The sequence below is a fragment of the Ictalurus furcatus genome, chromosome 15 (genome assembly GCF_023375685.1).
Source record: "Ictalurus furcatus strain D&B chromosome 15, Billie_1.0, whole genome shotgun sequence".
NCBI lineage: Eukaryota > Metazoa > Chordata > Actinopteri > Siluriformes > Ictaluridae > Ictalurus > Ictalurus furcatus.
The window spans coordinates 11,543,075-11,563,144 of NC_071269.1; the positions used below are offsets into that span (position 1 = coordinate 11,543,075).

Sequence of the window (20,070 nt, forward strand, 5' to 3'; positions counted from 1 at the left end):
CCGCTAGGAGAAAATTGGCCAGGATGGATTTCTGACCAGCACTCAGGGACATAGGCCCCAGTGACAAATCTGTTTTAAATTCAGTCCCAAAAGAGAAATATTTCTATGAGCGGTCATTAAAACACCTACATACAGCAGCATTTCAGGAGAACCTCAATTAAAAGGCACTTAACAGGTTTTAATGATGGATTTTGCCATACATGGTTTCATGAACCTCAGCACCGTAATTACCACCAAATAAATATTGCCTCAGGAAAATACAGCTTATAATTCATTACGTAGTATTTAGTGATGTTACATAGTATATCCTGATATTCTCAGTATCAGATTGTATAATAATTCTAAGGTTATCACTCATTATACTCTGTAAATAAATGTCCCAAATTCCACTCAAATTCTGTGTGGATAGTGTTCAGTCACATTCCATATCAGATCTGTGTAAAAGCTGTAGAAAATAAAAATCATCTATTTTAAGGCATTTGCTGGCAGCAGCCCAAGAGTCCTCCTACATGCGCTGCTGTTCATTTTGACACCTTGCTCTCTGACATTTTTCACCTGTCGTCTCTGTCTTTTCAGTCCAGCTTTTCCTGCAAATGGGCTCATCTGCTTCCTTTAATATAGGCAAAATGGCCAAGAATGTAGTAGGAGGTCCTCTGTGAACCAAACCGATGGCACTTTAATAAGACAATCCAGACTAAAAATAATAACTGTGAGGTCCTCAGGAACCAAACTTAAAATGATTAATTTATTTATGCTCAAGACATTGCCTTCAAGAGCGGAGAACCTATTAGCAGTCTCAAAAACAAGAGCTGTGATGAATGTATGACATTAAGCTGGAAATGATGACAGACAAGTTTAGCCTGATAGCATGATTCATTATGAGATGCTACATACTGTTATCCTCATGAGATTTTCCCAAATCCAGGAGCTCCCACAGGAGAAAGAATGATAACTGTCAAAGAACCTCACTGTACTGATATCATCAAGCAGTGAAAACTTTCCTTCAATGCTGCAGCAAGTCTTTAGCACACATAAAGTGCATGAGAGAGTTTTGGAACCTGGAATTTAAGCTATTTAATTAATTATCACTTAGTCAAGGGAGAAACTGATGCATTACCCACATTACCTTATACTAGCATATGTTAATGAGAACCAAGAGTCATTATAGTCTCAGAAGACTTACACCATTACTCTCTTTCTCTCAGCTTCTTTCTAATCACTTCTGACATCTGTGTTTGTTCTGGCACTTATAATTAATTATAATTTCTCTGAACGATACACAATCAAATGCATAATTTTCAAGGAAATAAAGAGTAGCCTTCTAGACAGATAAGAGAACACCGCATTACACAGAAATATCAACTGCTGATCATAATTCCCCAAGAATAACACAGATTAAACAGCTTTCTATGAGTCATGCACACCGCTGAAAACTGTCATGTATGATATATATATGAAGCTGACTGTCACTTGGCGTGACATTAATACTAGGTCTGCTTGTCAGATTGTTGAATAAAGCCACTTTCCCGGGTATTTTTGCTCACTGTCTTCACACTAGTGTGATAGATGTGAATAACATAATCAAGCAGAAACTGTAGTGTTATTCAACCACGTCTCTTCTGTTGGTCACACTCTGTAATAAGCCATGCTTATCAGGACTAGGGGAAAGAGACTGTGCATGCCTACATACTCAGACTAACAAACTGGGATGCATTACAATTGTGTCTTTGTGCTGGACACCTGCTGAGTGTCAAGTGTGCCAGAACAAGAGGGCCTTGCTTCATTACCACGGAGGTCACAACCAGGATTAAACTGTTTAAATGGATGGCATGACGTACATTTAAGAACGCATGTATATGAGTTATAGCATGCTGTCGAATATGACTTTGCAAGGAGTATTACCAAAATTTACATATGCCAATTAATACCCAATCTTGCTTCTAGTTGCTCAGAATAGCCTATTCTGGGTTCTGGGAAAAGCAAGTCACTGTATTACTAAAACTTCATTAAGAGCTACAATATAAGTAAAGGACTTTGGGCTGAGTATTGCGCACTAGACGGTTAAAAGCGACGTGGAAAACACGTTGTGCACATCGTTTATGTCAGAAAAGTGCTCTCCAGTGAGTGAAGCCCAATTTCCACCCATCCTCGTCCCCATACTCATCCTGACTGACTTATTCCATTCGGTCCTCCATCCTTATAGAGGCAACAATGCGCAGTCGGCAAGTGATAACAAATAGCATCAGATGCCCAGCCATTCCTGTGGCTTAATATATAACCATTATTGTGTATTTACTGAACAAACCTGGTCTTATATTAGGATAGATGATAGCCTGTGGCACTATAGAAAGACAAAGGATATGCCTCTGTCTTCAGTGAAAATACAAAGCAACACAACCTGTTCTGTCTGCTTCATCATGGGCCGAGATTCATAACGCAATCATATAATTCTAGTGCATGATCAGATGTGCATTGATTTGTGTTTTTGCAAAGCCTGAGCTCGAGGATGAGCCTCGTGATTTGATTTAGCCTCTTTCAACGTTTTCGCGCTCTCCGTTTCGCAACATCAGCACCGCTTAAGTGAATGCCTCTTGACCGTCGGTTCGTCGCGCGCACAAACTGAAACGCGATTCGCTTTCAGCGTTCGTGCTAATGGCATCCGAAGATATAATACTAATAGGATGGTATTAGCTCACCTGCACTGTGTGTGGAATCGATGCCCGACTCACTGAGGATGTTCGGGTCACTTTGAGACCTGCATCTATGCAGCATGCATTTGTCGTCCGAGGAAGCCATGGAGAACGCGGTACAGCGCAGGAATTATCAATACAAAATGTGTGGAACTGTAAGAGGCAGTCAAGGTCAGCTCACAGAGAAGGTGAAGGCGACGAGATTCGGTCCAAGCATCCGGAGAGCATGCTTGTACTGGAAGCGCAGGCAGTGTGTGTGTGTGTGTGTGTGAGAGAGAGAGAGAGAGAGAGAGAGAGAGGATGCGCTCCTGTAGATTGGGCAGGAAGAGTGCATGGATTTTCATCTGCTATTGCCGTATGAATAACACTATTGTCCAGTATAACGGGCAGCGCCAACTATGGTTTATATTTTTATGGACCATTATTAAGGGGCGTTTTATTTAAATAATAAATAAAATAAATCCGCATGTGCACAATTGGAATAGCCCTACATCATCCCAGTGGTAGCAGGGTGACACTGCAGCCAGAGGCTTGGGTTACAGCTGAACATGATAGAATGATGAAATGACAGTTGTGCAGTGATACAAATCGTTGATTGAATATGTTATTCCATAGTCAAAGGATTTTTTTTTTTTTTTTTACGACAGACAGGAAGTGATTTTAAATCCAAGGTGACTAATCTGCTGCTTCAATGTTTTCTTTTTGCTGTTGTTGCTATATTCTTATCCTATGGTATTGTATTGACAAAGAGAATAAATTATATAAATTATATTTCGAATGATAGAAGAAATAACTAATCAATCCATCAATCCATCCATCCATCTCTATCTATCTATCTATCTATATATACACACACTTACCCTTCACTTTTTTAGGAACACCACACCTGCACATTCATGCAGTTATCCAATTAGCCAACCATGTGTAGGCAGCGCAATGCAAAAAATCATGCAGATACAGGTCAAGAGCATTAGTTAATGTTCACATCAAACATCAAAAACAAGAAAAAGTGTGATCTCTGTGACTTTGATTGTGGTATGGATGTTGGTATGGACAGGTGAAGGCCAGGGGGAAAAAATCACCTCGTCGTTTTCCAGTCTTCAACTGTCCAGTTTCAATGAGTCTGTGATCATTATATACTCAGATTATTGTTTTTAGCTGACAGGAGTGGAACCTGATCTTTAGTGGTCTTGTGCTGTTGTAGCCCATTCTCCTCAAAGTTTGATGTTTTGAGCATTCTGAGATGTTTTTCAGCTTACCATGGTAGTACAGAGTGATTGTTTTAGTTACTAAATCCTTCCTGGCCGCTTGAACCAGTGTAGACCTTTTCCTCTGACCTCTCTTGGTCAACACCAGAGGTGGTTTTGGCACACACAGAGAGGTAGCCATATGGAAAAGTATCTCATGCCCACGGTTAAATATGGTGGTGGCTCTGTAATGTTTTGGGGCTGTTTTTCTGCGAGAGGACCTGGAGATTTTGTTAGGATACATGGCATCATGGACTCTATCAAATATCAACAGATATTCAATGAAAACCTGATTCAATCTGCCAGAAAGTGTCAAATGGGCCTGGATGGATCTTTCTGACCATTTTAATCGCTTTGTACAAAAAGGTCAGTTTCCTCATGCCTAATCTCTTTTGCTCTCAGACCTTTTTGGACCCCATTGTGTGTGTGTGTGTGTGTGTGTGTGTGTGTGTGCAATGAAACAGGCTAATTGTGTTGTTTATTGTGTGGTATTTATAGTCCTAATTTATATATTCGTACTTCTTAGGCCCTCTGCAGGACAGACACGGTGCAGATGGAAGGTTTCTGCGCAGACTTGCGCCGTGATGAACGGAAAGAGACACTCTCCTGTCATTGGTCAGCTCAAATGACTGCAACAAGGAAGTGCCGCTACAGGAAATCTATCCTTGGGCAGAAATGGCGGCGCTCAAGTTGCGTTGGGCTGTAGTGTTTATTTTGATTTTTGTCAGTCTAATCTTCACTTGTAAATGTGACAATGTTGAAAATTCAAACGAGTCAGTTAGAGACAAGGACGTCGACCCGAGCGCATCACAAGCAGCGAGTCCCGGCGAGACTCAGCACGGTGAAGAAAGCAGCACTGAGGAGGTTCAGGCTGAAAAGCAGCAGTGGCACACGACAGAGTTTGGGATAAACGATGCACTTGAAGCCGACAAAGCTGACTCCAAGACTCTGAATGATTCTCCTGGAGACAGCAAATCTTTCACTCCACCGCCCGCTAAAGACCACTTTCAGGAGGAACTGGTGATCCGGCCCCTCCATTCCGGAGACATCTATGCGAGTTTCCAGTTTGGCACACAACTGGACACAGATTTTGAACAAGAAGAAAAGAAAGGTTTTCTTTACACCAGACTGTGTGCAGTAAAGCTGTTTTGTCTTCAGTTACCTCCCTCTTGAATAACTGTTTTTACCTCAGTTGTTGTGTCTCCTACAATCATTTGCTTAGTGTAACTGACAAGCCTGGAATATATAGATTGAATTGCAATAATTGAACTGCCTTAATGCCCTATATTTATATATCCCAATAATAATAATAATATAACAAACTATTAACAACTTAAGCCCAAGGAAACTTGACCAAGTTTGACAAACATGCAACCAAAGACAAATGTAATACTGAACCTGCAGACACACAGTATATGTCTCCAATGATGACCTTATAAGCTAAGTGGTTTCTTGGTTTCTTTTTCTCAACCTTCCCTGTAGTATCCCACTACCGTCTCTTCCCAAAGTCCCTGGGCCAGGTGCTGTCTAAATTCTCAGTGCGAGAGCTGCACATCTCCTTCACACAGGGCTACTGGAGGACCATGCAGTGGGGGCAGCCATTCATTCCTGCTCCTCCTGGAGCCGAGCTATGGGTTTGGTTCCACAACACAGTGCTTAAGTATGTTGATATAATGGACATTTCAGACAAAGTTCAATGTTTTATGCCATTATTAAAACGATTCCTAATTTGATAAACAGTTTCGATGTTAGATTTTGAAATGTGGCTGTTTAATGGTTAGTGGGAGCACATCTTTTAAGAAGGAGAATAAGGTTTCAAAATAGGCTGCTAAAATTGTGTGGATTGAAAATATGCTCTGTTTGGTTTTCCAGTGTTGATGAGAACTGGAAGGAGCTCACCAATGTTCTGTCAGGCATCTTCTGTGCTTCTTTAAATTTTATTGACTCAACCAACACGGTGCAGCCTACTGCCTCTTTCAAACCCCTGGGACTGGGAAATGGTATGATTGTCTTTCAGTCATTTTAAAATGTTGTTTTCCCCCCTTCTGTTTTACGGATTTGTAAATTTGTTCTTTTTTGTGCAGCGACTGATCATCGTTTCCTTCGTTATGCCACGTTGCCACGGGAAATTGTCTGTACAGAGAATCTGACCCCTTGGAAGAAGCTTCTTCCTTGTGGCTCAAAGGTGATTGGTATTCTTTTTATCGTCATCAGTATATGCGATCCAGTAGGTTTTTATTCATTAAGGTCATTTTAAACGTCTAGTAGACATCTAGTGCACAATGGATGCATTATCTATTAAATATTTCAATGTATGGCCAAATGCTTTTGGACACCTGACCATCACACCCATATGTGGGACTTCCCCAAACTGTTGCCACAAAGTTGGAAACACAAAATTATCTAGAATGTCTTTGTATGCTGTAGCGTTACAAATTTCCCTTCACTGGAACTAAGGGGGTGAGCGTAAACCTGTTCAAGCATGACAGTGCCCCTGTGCACAAAGTGAGAGCCATGGTTTGCCAGGGTTAGTGTAGAAGAACTTGAGTGGCCTGCACAGAGCTCTGACCTCAACCCCACTGAACCTTTGTGTTGGATGAACTGGAACACTGAATATGTTCCAGGCCTTCTCGCCCTACACCAGTGCCTGACCTCACTAATACTCTTGTGGCAGAATGAGCACAAATCCCCACAGCCATGTTCCAAAATCTAGTGGAAAAACTTTGCAGAAGAGTAGAGGCTGTTATAGCAGCTTACTTTCAGTGACTATGGTTTTGGTATGTGATGTTCAACAAGCACAAATGGATGTGATGGCCAGGTGTCCAGATACTTTTGGCCATAGTGTATACATTGTAGATTTTTCAGTGTAATACATTTGGTGTCTGATATGTTGAATTTTATTTTGACAAATAGACAAATGTGTAGTAAAGTTTTAATAATGTTAATGACTTAATTATGGGCATCATTTTTGGTCCACTGGGACAAATATGCAAATATTATAATGCTCAACTATTTCAGAATTACATCATAAAACCTGGACTTACACCATATACACCGATCAGCCATAACATTAAAACCACTGACAGGTGAAGTGAATAACATTGATTATCTCTTTAAAAGGCACCTGCAAGGGGTTAGATATATTAGGCAGCAACTGAACATTCAAGTGGTTGTGTTGGAAGCAGGAAAAATGGGCAAGTATGATCTGATCGACTTTGTCAAGCTCCAAATTGTGATGGCTTGACGACTGGGTCAGAACATCTCCAAAACTACAGGTCTTGAGTAGTGTTCCCATTATGCAGTGGTTATTACCTACGAAAAGTCGTCCAAGAACGACATCTGGAGAACCAGCAACAGGGCAATGGGCACCCAAGGCTCATGGGTGTGAGGAGTGGCTAGCTCATCTGTTCCAATCTACTGTAGCAGAAATTGCTGGCTATGATAGAAAGGTGTCGGAACACACAGTGCATTGTAGCTTGCTGTCTGTGGGGCTGCGTAGCGGCAGACCGTTCAGAGCTCCCATGCTGACCCCTGTCCACTGCTGAAAGCACCTACAATGGGCACGTGAGCATCAAGAACTGAGCCATGGAGCATTGGAAGAAGGTGGCTTGGTCTGATGAACGTCTTCTTTTAGATCATGTAGATGGCTAGGTGCCTTTTTGGCAAAAAAAAAAAACAGAGTAGGTTTTGGCGCACACAGAGTGGTAGCCAGGGGATGAGATGGCATCAGGATGCACTACGGGATGAAGGCAAGAAGTCGGAGGAAGGGTGATGCCCTAATGGCAGTGGCTTCTTTCAGCAGGATAATGCGTCCTGCCACACTGCAAAAATTGATCAGGAATGGTTTGAGGTACATGACAGAGTTCAAGGTGTTTACTTGGCCTCCAAATTCTCCAGACCTCAATCTGATCGAGCTTCTGTGGGATGTGGTGCACAAACAAGTCTGATCCATGGATGCCCCACCTCACAACTTACAGGACTTAAAGGATCTGCTGCTAATATCTTGGTGCCAGATACCACAGGTCATGTGGAGTCCGTGCCTTGACAGGTCAGAGCTGTTTTGGCAGCACAAGGGGGACCTACACAATATTAGGCAGGTGGATTTAATATTATGGCTAATCAGTATAGTTACAGACTCCACTATATATATATATATATATATATATATACACACACACAATTTTCTATAGTTTATGGCAGTATTTAGCACAGTACAGCGGATCCAGTTCTGTTCCCAAATTTAATTCAGACCATTTTGTGTTCAATATGTGTTTGATTTTGTGTGGCAGTAGGTATGAAGTATTCCATAGTTCATAGATGCCACTGTGTACTTTAAACATAACTTTTATGGCTATATTATAGGCATCCATAACTGATTATTGGATGGCTAGTTATGAAATATTCAATAGTTCATAGATGTCATCAGCACAGTGAAGTAGTGGAGCTTCTAGAGTGTTAACATGCAAAATTTCATCCCATTGTACCATTTTATCTGACAGTCACCACTTAAATCTTGTTTGCATATTGGTACTACCGATGATACATGGGCAGGGGCATCTGTGCAGTTCATGAAGTATTTCTACTCAAATACCAGAAGGCTCTATCCTATAGAAATAAGTTTTGCTTGGAAAAAATTAGAGGGAGCATTGCTCATGATTCATAGCAGGGCAGTTGACCTAGCCTTCTTTTCTCTTTGCAGGCTGGACTAGCAGTGCTGATGAAGTCAGAGAAGCTTTTCCACAGCAGTTTTCACTCACAGGCTGTGCATATCAGACCTGTCTGTAAGGTGTGATTTCTTTAATCTCCTAATACAAATGTTTTTCTAGAAACAATCACATAAACCTTACACCTGGGGTTAGCAAATGGCGGCCTAGTGTCTGGATCTGGACAGTTTTCTCTGGCACCAACGTATCCTCAAAAACATTTTCTAGTTACATTACAATTATAGTATGTACAGTATTGCCATCAAGACCTACTGAAATGTATATCTACTACATATAGACAACGCTCTCCTGTACCGAATCTATATCCAGATGTCTATTGTTAAAAGCATATACAGTGTGTAAAAATACATTTTTAAATGAATGGTACTGAAAAGCAGAGGTACATATATCAATTTTAATTCTGTCATTTTCTAGGTACAGGACAAAGATGTAAAATTATTTTTTTATTTTAATAAATGAAATATAATAATCTTCTATAAAATGCAGGTGCCCATTATAAATATATAATTCTTTTCAACTTTGGTAGTTAGTATAGTTTTGTGTGTGCATGTGTGTATCATGCAAAGCAGTGAAGATATGATGGGCGTGTGCAAGATTTAGGTGTTTGAATAAGGGAATGTGTGTGTTAAAATGTTTGAAGTGTTGAGTTGCTAAGTTAATTAATGACCCCCTACACTACTGTTCTCAGGAATCAGGCTGATGGAATGTAATTGGCAGGGTTTTTTTTCTGCCTTTAACCAAGGCTGTATGTTAATTTTTTAAATAGGTAGGAACTGTTGTGGGATTATTCAAATATTAATAATTCAAATGTAAAATGCTTGATTACACTACAGTTGCCATGAGGAGTTCAAAACATGTTGACTGCAGTATACACCTTTATGTATTAACACATGACAGATTTCTCCAGGACTACTCCAAATGTTCAAAAACGAGTTTTAAGTGAAGTTCTGTGGGTAGCAGTTTATTGGTATAACTCTGTTATAAAACTTCATATTCAGGATTGGCAATGTTCAGGCACAGCATGGGAATTAAGACAGACCCTCGGGGTGGTGTTTGATCTCTACACCTCTGGCCAAGGCAAAAAGGGTAAGGGTAATATTCCTTTCTTTTTCAAGCATTTATTTACACGTACAGTAAAATGACAACATATATAATTTGCTGTATAACCTTTATATGTGTGTATTTTTATTTTTTTTTTAAACAGATTGGTCCCTTTTCAAGATGTTCTCTCGCACTCTGACTGAGGCTTGCCCTCTAGCATCTTCTAGCAAAGTCTACGTGGATGTCACAGACAACCCTGAGGTAATGTTCTTGTTTTTGGCTTTGTTTTAAACTGATATGCTGTGTTCACGTGTAGGCAATATGCTGCCACCACTGACTGAACCTTCTGTTTAAATTTCTGAACTTCTGCCATGTTGTAGATGAGGGAGAAACTGGGTGCTATTTTTTATACTTTTGGAAAACAGAACAGCTTAAAAAACAAGTGACGTTAATCGAAGCACACACTGTATTATAGAACAACTTCTCAAAACACTTCAGAGCTGTGGAAAATTACACATGAACCCACATAAATTTTTGATTACAGTACTGTTCATTTTTTCCACTGCTCATGAGCATGTTGAGTGCTCTGCTCCTTTACCTTTCCATGACTTTGTAGAAGTGACTATTCAAAATAAAGTTGTCTTGACAAATCACATTGACAAAGGATAATGCAGCACAAGTTGTTTTAATGATAGATATGGATAATGCAGTTAGAATTGCATTAAATATTTGTTCTTTGCTAAGGACAGACAATATGATTACATGCTTTCTTCAACAACAAAAAAAGTAAATAGACTAATTCTAGAGCAGTTGTTGGCAAATGTCAGTGCCCTTTTAAATATGGTAGTACTCTGCATTTTATCTGTTCCAGCTTGTTAGGAAAACTCAACAGTAGAAACTATTGTATGAGTTTGAACATGTCATTATGAGCATATTTCTTATATTGCTCAACCCTATGTTAAAATGTTGGGTAAGAATTCTTTGTGGTTCCATTTCAGCTGATTCACTCAGTAAAACGATGTGATTTAATGTCTTGCATGTCTGGCTGAAGACGCCTATATTGGTACCTATATTGGTCACAAGACACACAGGCATTTTCCCTTCAGATCTTACTGTATGCTCTTCACTTTGCTAAGACGACCTCATGTTAGGTTCAGCTAACAACTAGAACCAGCTAATTAGGGTCATTTGACAGCAAAACTGTATTTACAGTAATGCTTTTGACTTCCTGCAGAGTGTGGTCTGAGCATTTTTTCACTACCTTTTTTGAGGTCAACTTTGCTTGGCAAGTGGCATGGTTATTTTGCTTCACTGTTAGCTACCTGAAATGAACTTGCAGTCAGCAGTCGTTCCTGGGTTAGTAAGAAGACCATATATCTTTTCTTTTTCTACAGCAAATCCACACTCTAGGACAAACATGATGCATGCCCTGTGTGCTTGGGAATCATTAACACTGAAAGGGCTTAAACAAACTCCTTATATTGCCACATAACAATTAGGATGTTAAGTAGCCACTCTCCATTTTCCTCTGCCTAAAATGCTGTTGAGGTTCTATGGGGTTTTCCTTTCCAGTTATAATGCTACATGTTTCCAATAACTATTTCCAGATTTTATTGCTGACTAAAGTACTTAAACTATTATTACATTGTCTTGGAATTAGTTCACAACCCAGATGTGTGCCTGGTTACTCATGGCTTAGGACAGGGCTGACGGGGACTACGAAGCTGTAGAGTGACCAGCCTTTAATGAAATGGTTGCTATCCTCAACACATGTATTAGCATATTATCAGGCCAAATTTAGAGACAACCCTTAGGGAGCCCAAGATCAGAATTGCGTCAGATTACATCCTATAAACGTCATATGCAGTGCTGTTGCTAAGGAGTGGAATGGTAGCAACTGTGCTGGCTCATCACTACTTGTATCCAACACTGTCAGATGGGTGTGACCTGCTTGGACAAGAGACACTTCTTAACTGTGTTGCTTGGTCAGTTGGCTGAGGCCATCATTTAAGCATTTAAGAGTAAAAAGCAGACAAACGCTTTGCAGTCTAGTCTACTCGGGTGAGTGGTGAAGAGCCACATGCAAGCGCTAAAAAAAACAATGACTGCTTCAACATTCTCTTGTTTAACAAACACCAAGCCAGTCAGCCTATGAGTAAAGGCCCTCCCTCTGGCCTTAAAAAGGACTTCCTAGCTCAGCATGTAGCTGGGAAGCAGTATTTGCAGCATGGAGACACTGCAGTCCCTCCTGGCATGCTACCCAAGAGGTGCTAGACCCACAACAAAATCATCTCAGCAATTAGAGACTATTACTGTTGTCTGTTGCAACAGTAAGTTAATTGCTATAGAAACTGAGGCATACTTGGATTGTTCTTTGCAAGGCGAAGAGCATGAGAACATAAGGAAGACACAGGCATAAATAAAGGTGCCTTCAGTTGTGAGGGTCAGTGCCAGTGTTGTACTTTGTTTCTGTCCCTCAGGGAGCAGTGGTTATAAGCATAATCTCTTTTTATGTTATGTTGCATTAATATATTCAACAGAGTGAGCTGTTTGACCTGAGCCCAGCCACACCTGTCCTCAACACAGCTGTAGTTCTGGGGGATCGCAGGACTTATGCTGTGTATGATCTGACCAAAGCAGAGACTTTTGGCCAGCTACGTTCTCTCAATCTCTTAATGCGCTGGAAAGGGGAAAGTGGTAAGCATTTAATTAATAGAATGCATCAGCCAGCCTTTGTCTCTGGCCTATTAACATTAGGCATGTGGTTTGGATGTTGGCTTTTAAGTGTGTGTTTTATGAAATGTAATGTTCCATAACAAATTTTGTGTGCCACTGTGTTTTCCTGCCCTCCATTAACATGCATGTACAGTGCAACTGTAAGAAAATATGTAGAAGGTAAGCAGCAGTTCTTTTGTTCTATGCAAGCAGTTATACACTAGGTTCCAGATTAAGAAATTTAGCAAAACCTTCACTGTGCAACTGCCTGCCTGGATCAAAAACCTGTGCCACATTGCTGCATTTTATGCTACATTTAAGCAAAGAACACTCACATCTTATCACTGTTGGACCACTCAGTTCTATCTACTTGTATAGCTAAAGAGAGTTGGTTAAGACCTAACTAAAGACCCAGGTAAAGACCCACCTCTGCCATGAGTACGTAACTAACCATTAAAATGCCAACCCCACATTATCTTTAAAAAAAACAAAACAAAAAAAAACCTTACTGACTCTTGTACCTCTACTTTGCGCACTTTGCTTTTCTAGAACTCCATTATAAAACTTGCATGGTAGCACTACTTGTTTTGTTCTCTGCTTGATACATCTCTTTGCTTGTATTTCCTCATTTGTAAGTCGCTTTGGATAAAAGCGTCTGCTAAATGAATAAATGTAAATGTAGTGAAGCTAACAGTGGGTGGGTCCACCTGAGGATCTTTTGTGCAAAGCGGAAAGAGCCATTGTGACTATCACAATGTTGTCTAAAATGTATCAATACATGGCAGTGTCTCAGAACAGGTAAAAGAAACTCGAGGGCCAAATAGATTGCCATTAGTTCCAGTCGGTTGATGTGGTCTGATCTCAGACTAAGGCTGCACAAACTGTCTCCAGCAAGCTAGAGCTCATGCCCCTTTTGAAGCAAACCCAAAGGAACTGCAACTGTAGTCAGCGGTCCTGATATTCTACTGTTAGTAGATCCAGTTAAAGTAGAAAGGCTCAATAGCGAAAAGTACATGGTACAGTGAAAGATCTCGGCACAAACCTCCATGCATGCTGGAACTCCTCTAAATTAGTGGGCCATGACTCCAAATGGGATGGCATAAGTCAGAGGACTTCATTAGTGATTGTTGAGTATTACAGTGGATTTTCTGTGATGCTGGATGTTCCAGATATGTTTTTGTAGAACAGAATTATTCTGGTGATAAAATTTGAACGAGCAAGAGTGCTGCTGAAGTGAATATCAGCAAACGTTCCCACAGAAGCCACAGCTGGATAGGCGTGAAAGCCCGTAGTAAGTGTAGTGACTGTTTCAATGTAACGGACTATTGCTAGAAGTGAAAGTGATACGAAGGGTGAAATGTCCCAGTGCTGTTGTAATAAAGATCATCACTTTTAGAAAGCTGCCTCAGATTAGTGGACTGGAACTAACTGTTGTTTTTGTTTGTTTGTTGGTTGGTTTTTGTTTATTTATTTATCACGAATGCATACATTCACCATCCACTGTATTAGGAACATCTTTAGACCTGAACATTCATGCAGTTACCTGATCATCCAATCATGTGGCAGCAGTGCAATACATAAAATCATGCTGATATTTACACGTTCTCTGATCATACATGAATTTGACTATGTACAGTTTTGTCGAATAAGTGTCTAATTCACTAAAGATTCTATAGGATGTTGCTAACTCACTTCCAGTAATCACCTTATAGGATGTTACTGAGAATAGCTATTTAAAGTTTGTGACTTTTTTTTTTTTTTTTAATCTGAATATTTGCTCTCATCATCTGTTGCAGGAGACATGCTGCGTCCCCTGCTCCATGCAGAGCGCTATGTGGCTGGATTTGGCCTCCAAACGGGCGAGATACACACACTAATCTATAATAATCATCCATACAGAGCTTTCCCTGTTCTCCTGTTGGAGTCAGTGCCCTGGTATCTGCGACTTTATATTCACACGCTCACTATAACCAGCAAGTCACGTGAAAACAAACCAAGTAAGTCCTCCTCATTTATTGTGTTTCTGTGGTGGCAGTATGTCCAGTCCAGCCACAGGGCAACAGCCTTGATTTGCCCCCACCAGTTGTTTCTTATTCTGGCATTATTTCATTACATTTGGTGTTGATCCATTACTGCAGGTTTAAGGTAGGGAAGAATAGGGTCCAGTATAATACAGAAGGTATTTGTTCAATAGCTTCCTTGCTGTTTGTTGGGGTGGAGGCATGCCCGTCACCACTGTTGTCATGTTTTTATTTTTATCAAGTTTAATAGATTTTATGAATTGTCATGTATTGTTTAGACTTTGATTTGTTTGGTTTTTCTTTTTAAGGCTACATTCACTACCAACCTTCAAAAGACCGCTTGCGTCCTCATCTCCTCGAGATGCTCGTGCAGTTACCCCCTCATTCGGTCACTGAGGTGACAGTGCAGTTTGAAAGAGCTCTGCTAAAGTGGACAGAATACCCACCAGATCCAAACCATGGTTTCTACGTTGGGTAGGACTCTTTCAATTTGTATGCTTATGAAATGTAATTGTTCCAAAATCAAATATGGATTGCAATGTTTCTATGATAAAACCATAGTTCACAAAATGAATAGATTCTTGACATAATGGCGTTGAGCTTAACTTTTTAATGGATAAAACTTATGAAATCCTGTGTTTGGATTCAAAATTATCTTCTAGATCATCTGTGATAAGTGCTCTTGTGCCAAGTGTTGTTGCCATGGACATCAACAGCACTCTGGAGCGTCCGCTTTTCAGCAGTTTGTGAGTACAATCTTTGTTTAGAATGGCTAAATATGTCTACATATCTACATGTAATATGTGAGATGATAGGAATTATATCTCAAAGGTTCACATTTAAATTACTTTCAGTGATTAATGAAATAATACTGCATATAACCCCTATATATAATTTATTAATATAATATAATATTTTTCTCCCTTTTAAATTTCTAGCTTCCATACCAAAGAGGAGTCAAGCTACTTTGTGCGTGTGTACACTGAGCCTTTGCTGGTTAATTTGCCCACGCCTGATTTCAGCATGCCCTATAATGTTATCTGCCTCACATGCACGGTTGTGGCTGTGGCCTACGGCTCTTTCTACAACCTACTGACCCGCACTTTCCAGGTGGAGGAACCTAGCCCACCGCTAGCTAAACGCTTAGCCAACATCATCCGCCGCATACGGGGAGTACCACCACTATGAAGGACATGAAATTAACTTTGGAGCTTATTAGGCAGCTTGAAATCTGTCGACATCTTGATTTGTGGGAACCTCAAGGTTTTTAACATGGCTGAGAGAAGTCGTCATGAAGAATGCTGCAACTTAAAGTTTTACCAAGAACCAAATGTTATGGGTCTGTGGGTTTTGAGTCTGTTTACACTGGAGAAAATGAACTATTTCAGCATGATTTGGGGCAAGAGGGATTAATTTACATCTGGGTATTTAAAAATGTACCACTGTGTATTGGCAGTTTCTTATTCCATTCATCTGGAATACAAACTTGCAGCAGATAGAAATGTGAACCCTTTATTATTGTACTTTGGGAATGAGCAAGCCATTACTCACTCATCCAGTGAAGATGGAAAAAAAATTCCATTAAGTGTACTGTAGCAATGTTATTGCTGTGAAATTGATTTCCCTTGGAAGTACAAGGCTTGCTTCTTTCTTCAAAAAAGGGCCTTTCATTGGAATGCCATTTTAACTATCCTGAGATAAGCAAACAAATGCATGTGTAAACCAGGCAAGGATCTAATATGTGTTAAATTGGCGTTTCTTTTATTTATAGAGCACAGGGCTGCGTGACCGATTTCAAATCGAGGTACTCAGTCAGCAATAAAGCTAAATTTACTAAAGTAGTTGGAGAACAATGTGTTCATCCAAGACTGTTGTTTCTGGCAGTCAGTGCATTTCTTTTTGTTCCAGATAGCTCTCTCAAGCACACTCAATTGCTTAATCCACCCAAGCGGACAGCATAAATATGAACAATTGGTAATATATAATAATTAAAAACTTGCTTGTAAAGTCACAGCACACACCTAGTAACACACACACACACTTAATACATTGTACATATTTTAGATAGTGCAGGTTGCTGACAAACATTGATAAACCTCTATAAGTGACTTGTATGGCAGTTACATGTATGTTATAAGTGTTCATAACTGAGAACCTTAAATTTAGGGGGTTTTGCTGTGTACCTTATGCAAATGAGGTTGTGCAGAAAAGGTTTAACACTTGGTCCCACTAATGTGTAGGTTTCAAGAAAACTGGGTTATGTGTCTTGGTTTATGATTAATCCCTAGACACTCCTCTGAAATCCATTGAGATGAATGCTAACCACTATTTCCTTTTCTACCTACCAGAGTCTCTTCTCAAAATAACTGACACCTAAAATTCCTTATTTTTTCTTTCCTGAGAAACTTTTCCACATGCTGCTATATTTTCTGTCTGGCTCTCTAGAGGTGCTGCCAAGTTGTAGGAGATGTTTTCTTTGCCAAAGATTGCCACATATTTGAGTCTCAAATCGAGGCCAAGACATCTTTTACATTCCTGGACGCTGATGCTAGTGCTAAGATACCTAGTAACATCTGTCATACCAAGACAGAGTAGTCATATGAAAAGAGATCATAAATGTTACCATTTGTACTGGCTCTGGAACCTGCCTTTAAAACTACCAACAATTCTACATGCCATGCCCAGGGTTTATACTTGTTGTGTTTTAAGAAATAAAATCCACTGAAACACTGAAATTTACCAAAAGACACAATGGGTTTTAATAATGACATCACAAACATGAAAAAAAAAATCAATGGTGAAAAAATATTCCATTGAATTCATGGATATATGTATTTCTGTCAGAATAAAAATGGTGTATAAATATAGTTAAATGATCACCAACCTGCTACGTTTCCAAAAAATTCAGAATGGATATTGTTCTCCCACACTCTCATTAACTGAACTATGAGCAGTGATATACAAATCTACTCCCATGGATTAACCCACTTCCAGGAGATATACCTTCCTACAAAGTTTAGTCAGTTTAAACCAGTCAAGGCTTTTTCAGAGGGACTTTACTAACTTAACAAGAAGGGTTTTTTTGGGGGGTGGGGGATGTTGCAGCTGCACTTAGATGAGAAAGGTAGATCTCCCAGAAGTCTAAATGTCTGTCCATGTACCAGATCTAATTAGCAAGGTTCACTGCAGGCATGGCCACACGTGGTCCTGCAGCACTTCTGCACTCCAGGACACTCACCATCATGATAGCAATACTCCGCACACATCGGGGTCCCCTTGGGTATGGGGCATCGACCAAGCTTCACTGTAAGAGACAGACCAAAAAATTTGCCTAATGATCTGCCACATGTAAGTATGCATATGTGTGTGTGTAAGAATGCAGGGAATACCTGCAGTGGACTTCAGTAGTAGCTGTATATAGAAATTCTTCATATTTTTCTGTATATTTATTTACTCTTGCAGTGATGAACTTTTTTTTCCAATCCATGTACTAGTACTATTTGTTATATCGGAGGTTAATTGTTCACCTGTATAAGGAGTGATGCACTCGTGGCCACAGCCGTTATGGCAGCATTTCTCCTCGTTGGGACAGTCGCTGTCTTTAGTGCAGTATTCAGCACACATTCCTGAACCCCATTTCCGACGAGGACAGATTCCTGGCTTGACTGCAGGACGAGACGACACGCTGAAAGCGAATACTCTGGCTGTGTCCAATTATCACATATAAATAGTATGGAGGAATAGTCCCACACAATAGGCCACATCTTAAAATGATTGATGAGTACATTTTGTCTTGGAATTTCTGTGTCAATGCCACTAATACATAAAAGCTTTTTAAGCTTATTTTATTGTTTGGCAGGTGACTTTTCTTACCAAAAAAAAAAACCCTTACAGGAATCCTGCAGGAATATTATCCAGACATCCTACAGGATTTTCAGCTCATTTTCTTGTAGAAATACCTGCATGAATTCTATGAAAGGAAGAAAAAAAAAAAAAACCTATCCAGGAATTATGTCCTGCAGGGTTTTTCCAGTGTGCAGTGTGTGTTTCTATTGTACTGAAGGCTCCATTATAAACCCTATAGACATATCCTTCAGGATTTCATCATTCCTGCAGGATACTAGCAAACATTTAAATCCTGTAGGATTTTTTTTTGTAAAGGTTGGTAAAGTTGTGCACTAAAGACACAAATTTTCCCCATCGTCGGATTAGAAGCATTAAAGTAGGGAGGTTTGTATATTAGCCTATATGGACAGTAGAAGAAGTGGTGGATGCAGTCTAAAGAAATCCTAAACCTAAATTACACTCTTTAAAAAGGATACCAAACCGTGCCTTTCCTCGTCGCTGGGGTGGTACACACAAAGATACACTGTTTCTACCTTCAGTATGTATTTGTCCTAGTAAGGGGTATACTGTGCATCTTTAAATCTTCACTCTAAAATGTAATTACGGTCTAATTATGTGGCTGGAATCTTTTTAAATGTATGATATATTCACATTTCTAGCTGAAAGATGTATATTAAAAAGGTACAAAAGTTACCACATAAGAGTACCACCCGGGTGGCAAGAAAAAGTATATATACTGTCTGTATAACCTATTAGCTGTATAAGTATATACTGTCTGTATATAACTGTATAAGTATATATACTGTATGTATATAATTGTATAAGTATATATACTGTCTGTATAACCTATTAGCTTATGTTAAAATTCGTTCAAATGAGCTCAAATGCACAAACAGTTGAAGTAAGGGTGCTAGGTGTAGTGAGGTGAAATAAGTAGATACACTACTACACTACAGAGGTTCAGTAGGCTAATCTTACTCCATGTTGCTGCATATTTTTCACCCCTGCACTAGACGACTGAAGTAGGAAAAATGACTAAAACGTTTGTAAGAAGCTGATTAAGTGAAGTGAGACTGAGCTGAGGGGCTCTCACCTGTGCAGTTACGTGCTGCAGCTCCTTCGATCAGGTTCGGCCATTCAGTCAAGGTGAAGAGCACAAGAGTAAACAGAGAGAGGAGTTTTAGCTTCATCTTCCTCTGCACACTCTTACAGGTCTGAACTCGAGAGGAAAAGAACCTAACTAGGACAGAAAGGGTAAGAGGAATGGACTGAAGGTGGAAATGTGTCGTCTGCATGGTCCTTCTGCCTGCCGGCTCCAAATAGAAAGAAAGAAAGAAAGAAAGAACCAGAAAGGTCAGTGTAAGAGTTAAATAATCCGTAGTCTTGAATAATCTCTAAAATGAACTATTTCTGAAATAATTATCCTTTTTAAAGGGATATTTAAGATATATTAAACATGAGTAAGAATTTTGCAGTAGTCAAGTTGTCAGTCTTGAACATCATGTAGCCACCACTAGTGATAACTTTTTTCTTTTTTTTATGGTTGTGGAGAATTAAAGGTCTTCCCTATTGGCTGAACACAATGTGGTCGCTGTACTCATTTGCAATTCACTTGAATTCTGACCTTTTCCTGCCACCAGGGACACCACATTGGGCTAGTTTTGGAACAAGGGTGCAGGTGGAAAAAAACAAGTACGCAGGTAATCGTAATTTGGTCAATTTCCGGAAACAAAGGAAATGTATAAGTGCAGGAAGTGTATGTATAATATACAGACCCATTTCTGTT

The 20,070-nt window shown here is 39.8% G+C and overlaps 3 protein-coding genes across 3 annotated transcripts in view; 1 reads left to right on the forward strand and 2 right to left on the reverse strand.

The window, feature by feature from the left end:
• The window catches only part of phactr3a (phosphatase and actin regulator 3a), a 34,393-nt gene extending 31,455 nt beyond the window's left edge, over positions 1-2,938 (reverse strand). Inside the window, exon 1 of the mRNA XM_053643011.1 lies at positions 2,697-2,938. Within this exon, the coding sequence (XP_053498986.1) occupies positions 2,697-2,796 (100 nt within the window). The 5' untranslated portion in view covers positions 2,797-2,938. The remainder of the gene's footprint in view (positions 1-2,696) is intronic.
• A 1,558-nt stretch (positions 2,939-4,496) lies between these two features.
• Positions 4,497-17,301, forward strand: pigt (phosphatidylinositol glycan anchor biosynthesis, class T). The gene is made up of 12 exons (XM_053643454.1): positions 4,497-5,048; positions 5,420-5,597; positions 5,810-5,937; positions 6,022-6,122; positions 8,637-8,723; positions 9,660-9,747; positions 9,866-9,963; positions 12,243-12,399; positions 14,214-14,414; positions 14,747-14,912; positions 15,101-15,184; positions 15,377-17,301. The coding sequence occupies exons 1-12, from the start codon at positions 4,613-4,615 to the stop codon at positions 15,624-15,626; spliced, it is 1,974 nt and encodes a 657-aa protein (XP_053499429.1). The 5' UTR covers positions 4,497-4,612; the 3' UTR covers positions 15,627-17,301.
• wfdc2 (WAP four-disulfide core domain 2) lies at positions 17,174-19,594 on the reverse strand. The gene is made up of 3 exons (XM_053643457.1): positions 19,378-19,594; positions 17,966-18,103; positions 17,174-17,742 (listed from the first exon to the last, which is right to left on the reverse strand). Exons 1-3 carry the CDS (start codon positions 19,577-19,579, stop codon positions 17,609-17,611), a joined length of 474 nt encoding a protein of 157 aa, XP_053499432.1. The 5' UTR covers positions 19,580-19,594; the 3' UTR covers positions 17,174-17,608.
• Between the last annotated feature and the right edge of the window lie 476 nt (positions 19,595-20,070).

What these genes read in the sequence shown, in the direction of transcription:
- wfdc2 (XM_053643457.1), bottom strand. Translation starts at nt 19,579, where the DNA reads ATGCAGACGACACATTTCCACCTTCAGTCCATTCCTCTTACCCTTTCT. An exon ending in TGCAGCACGTAACTGCACAG is followed by an intron (nt 18,104 to 19,377) that starts GTGAGAGCCCCT and finishes CTCGTCCTGCAG; the next exon opens with TCAAGCCAGGAATCTGTCCT. An exon ending in GTGCATCACTCCTTATACAG is followed by an intron (nt 17,743 to 17,965) that starts GTGAACAATTAA and finishes TGTCTCTTACAG; the next exon opens with TGAAGCTTGGTCGATGCCCC.
- pigt (XM_053643454.1), top strand. Translation starts at nt 4,613, where the DNA reads ATGGCGGCGCTCAAGTTGCGTTGGGCTGTAGTGTTTATTTTGATTTTT. An exon ending in ACCCCTGGGACTGGGAAATG is followed by an intron (nt 5,938 to 6,021) that starts GTATGATTGTCT and finishes TTTTTTGTGCAG; the next exon opens with CGACTGATCATCGTTTCCTT. An exon ending in ATATCAGACCTGTCTGTAAG is followed by an intron (nt 8,724 to 9,659) that starts GTGTGATTTCTT and finishes CTTCATATTCAG; the next exon opens with GATTGGCAATGTTCAGGCAC.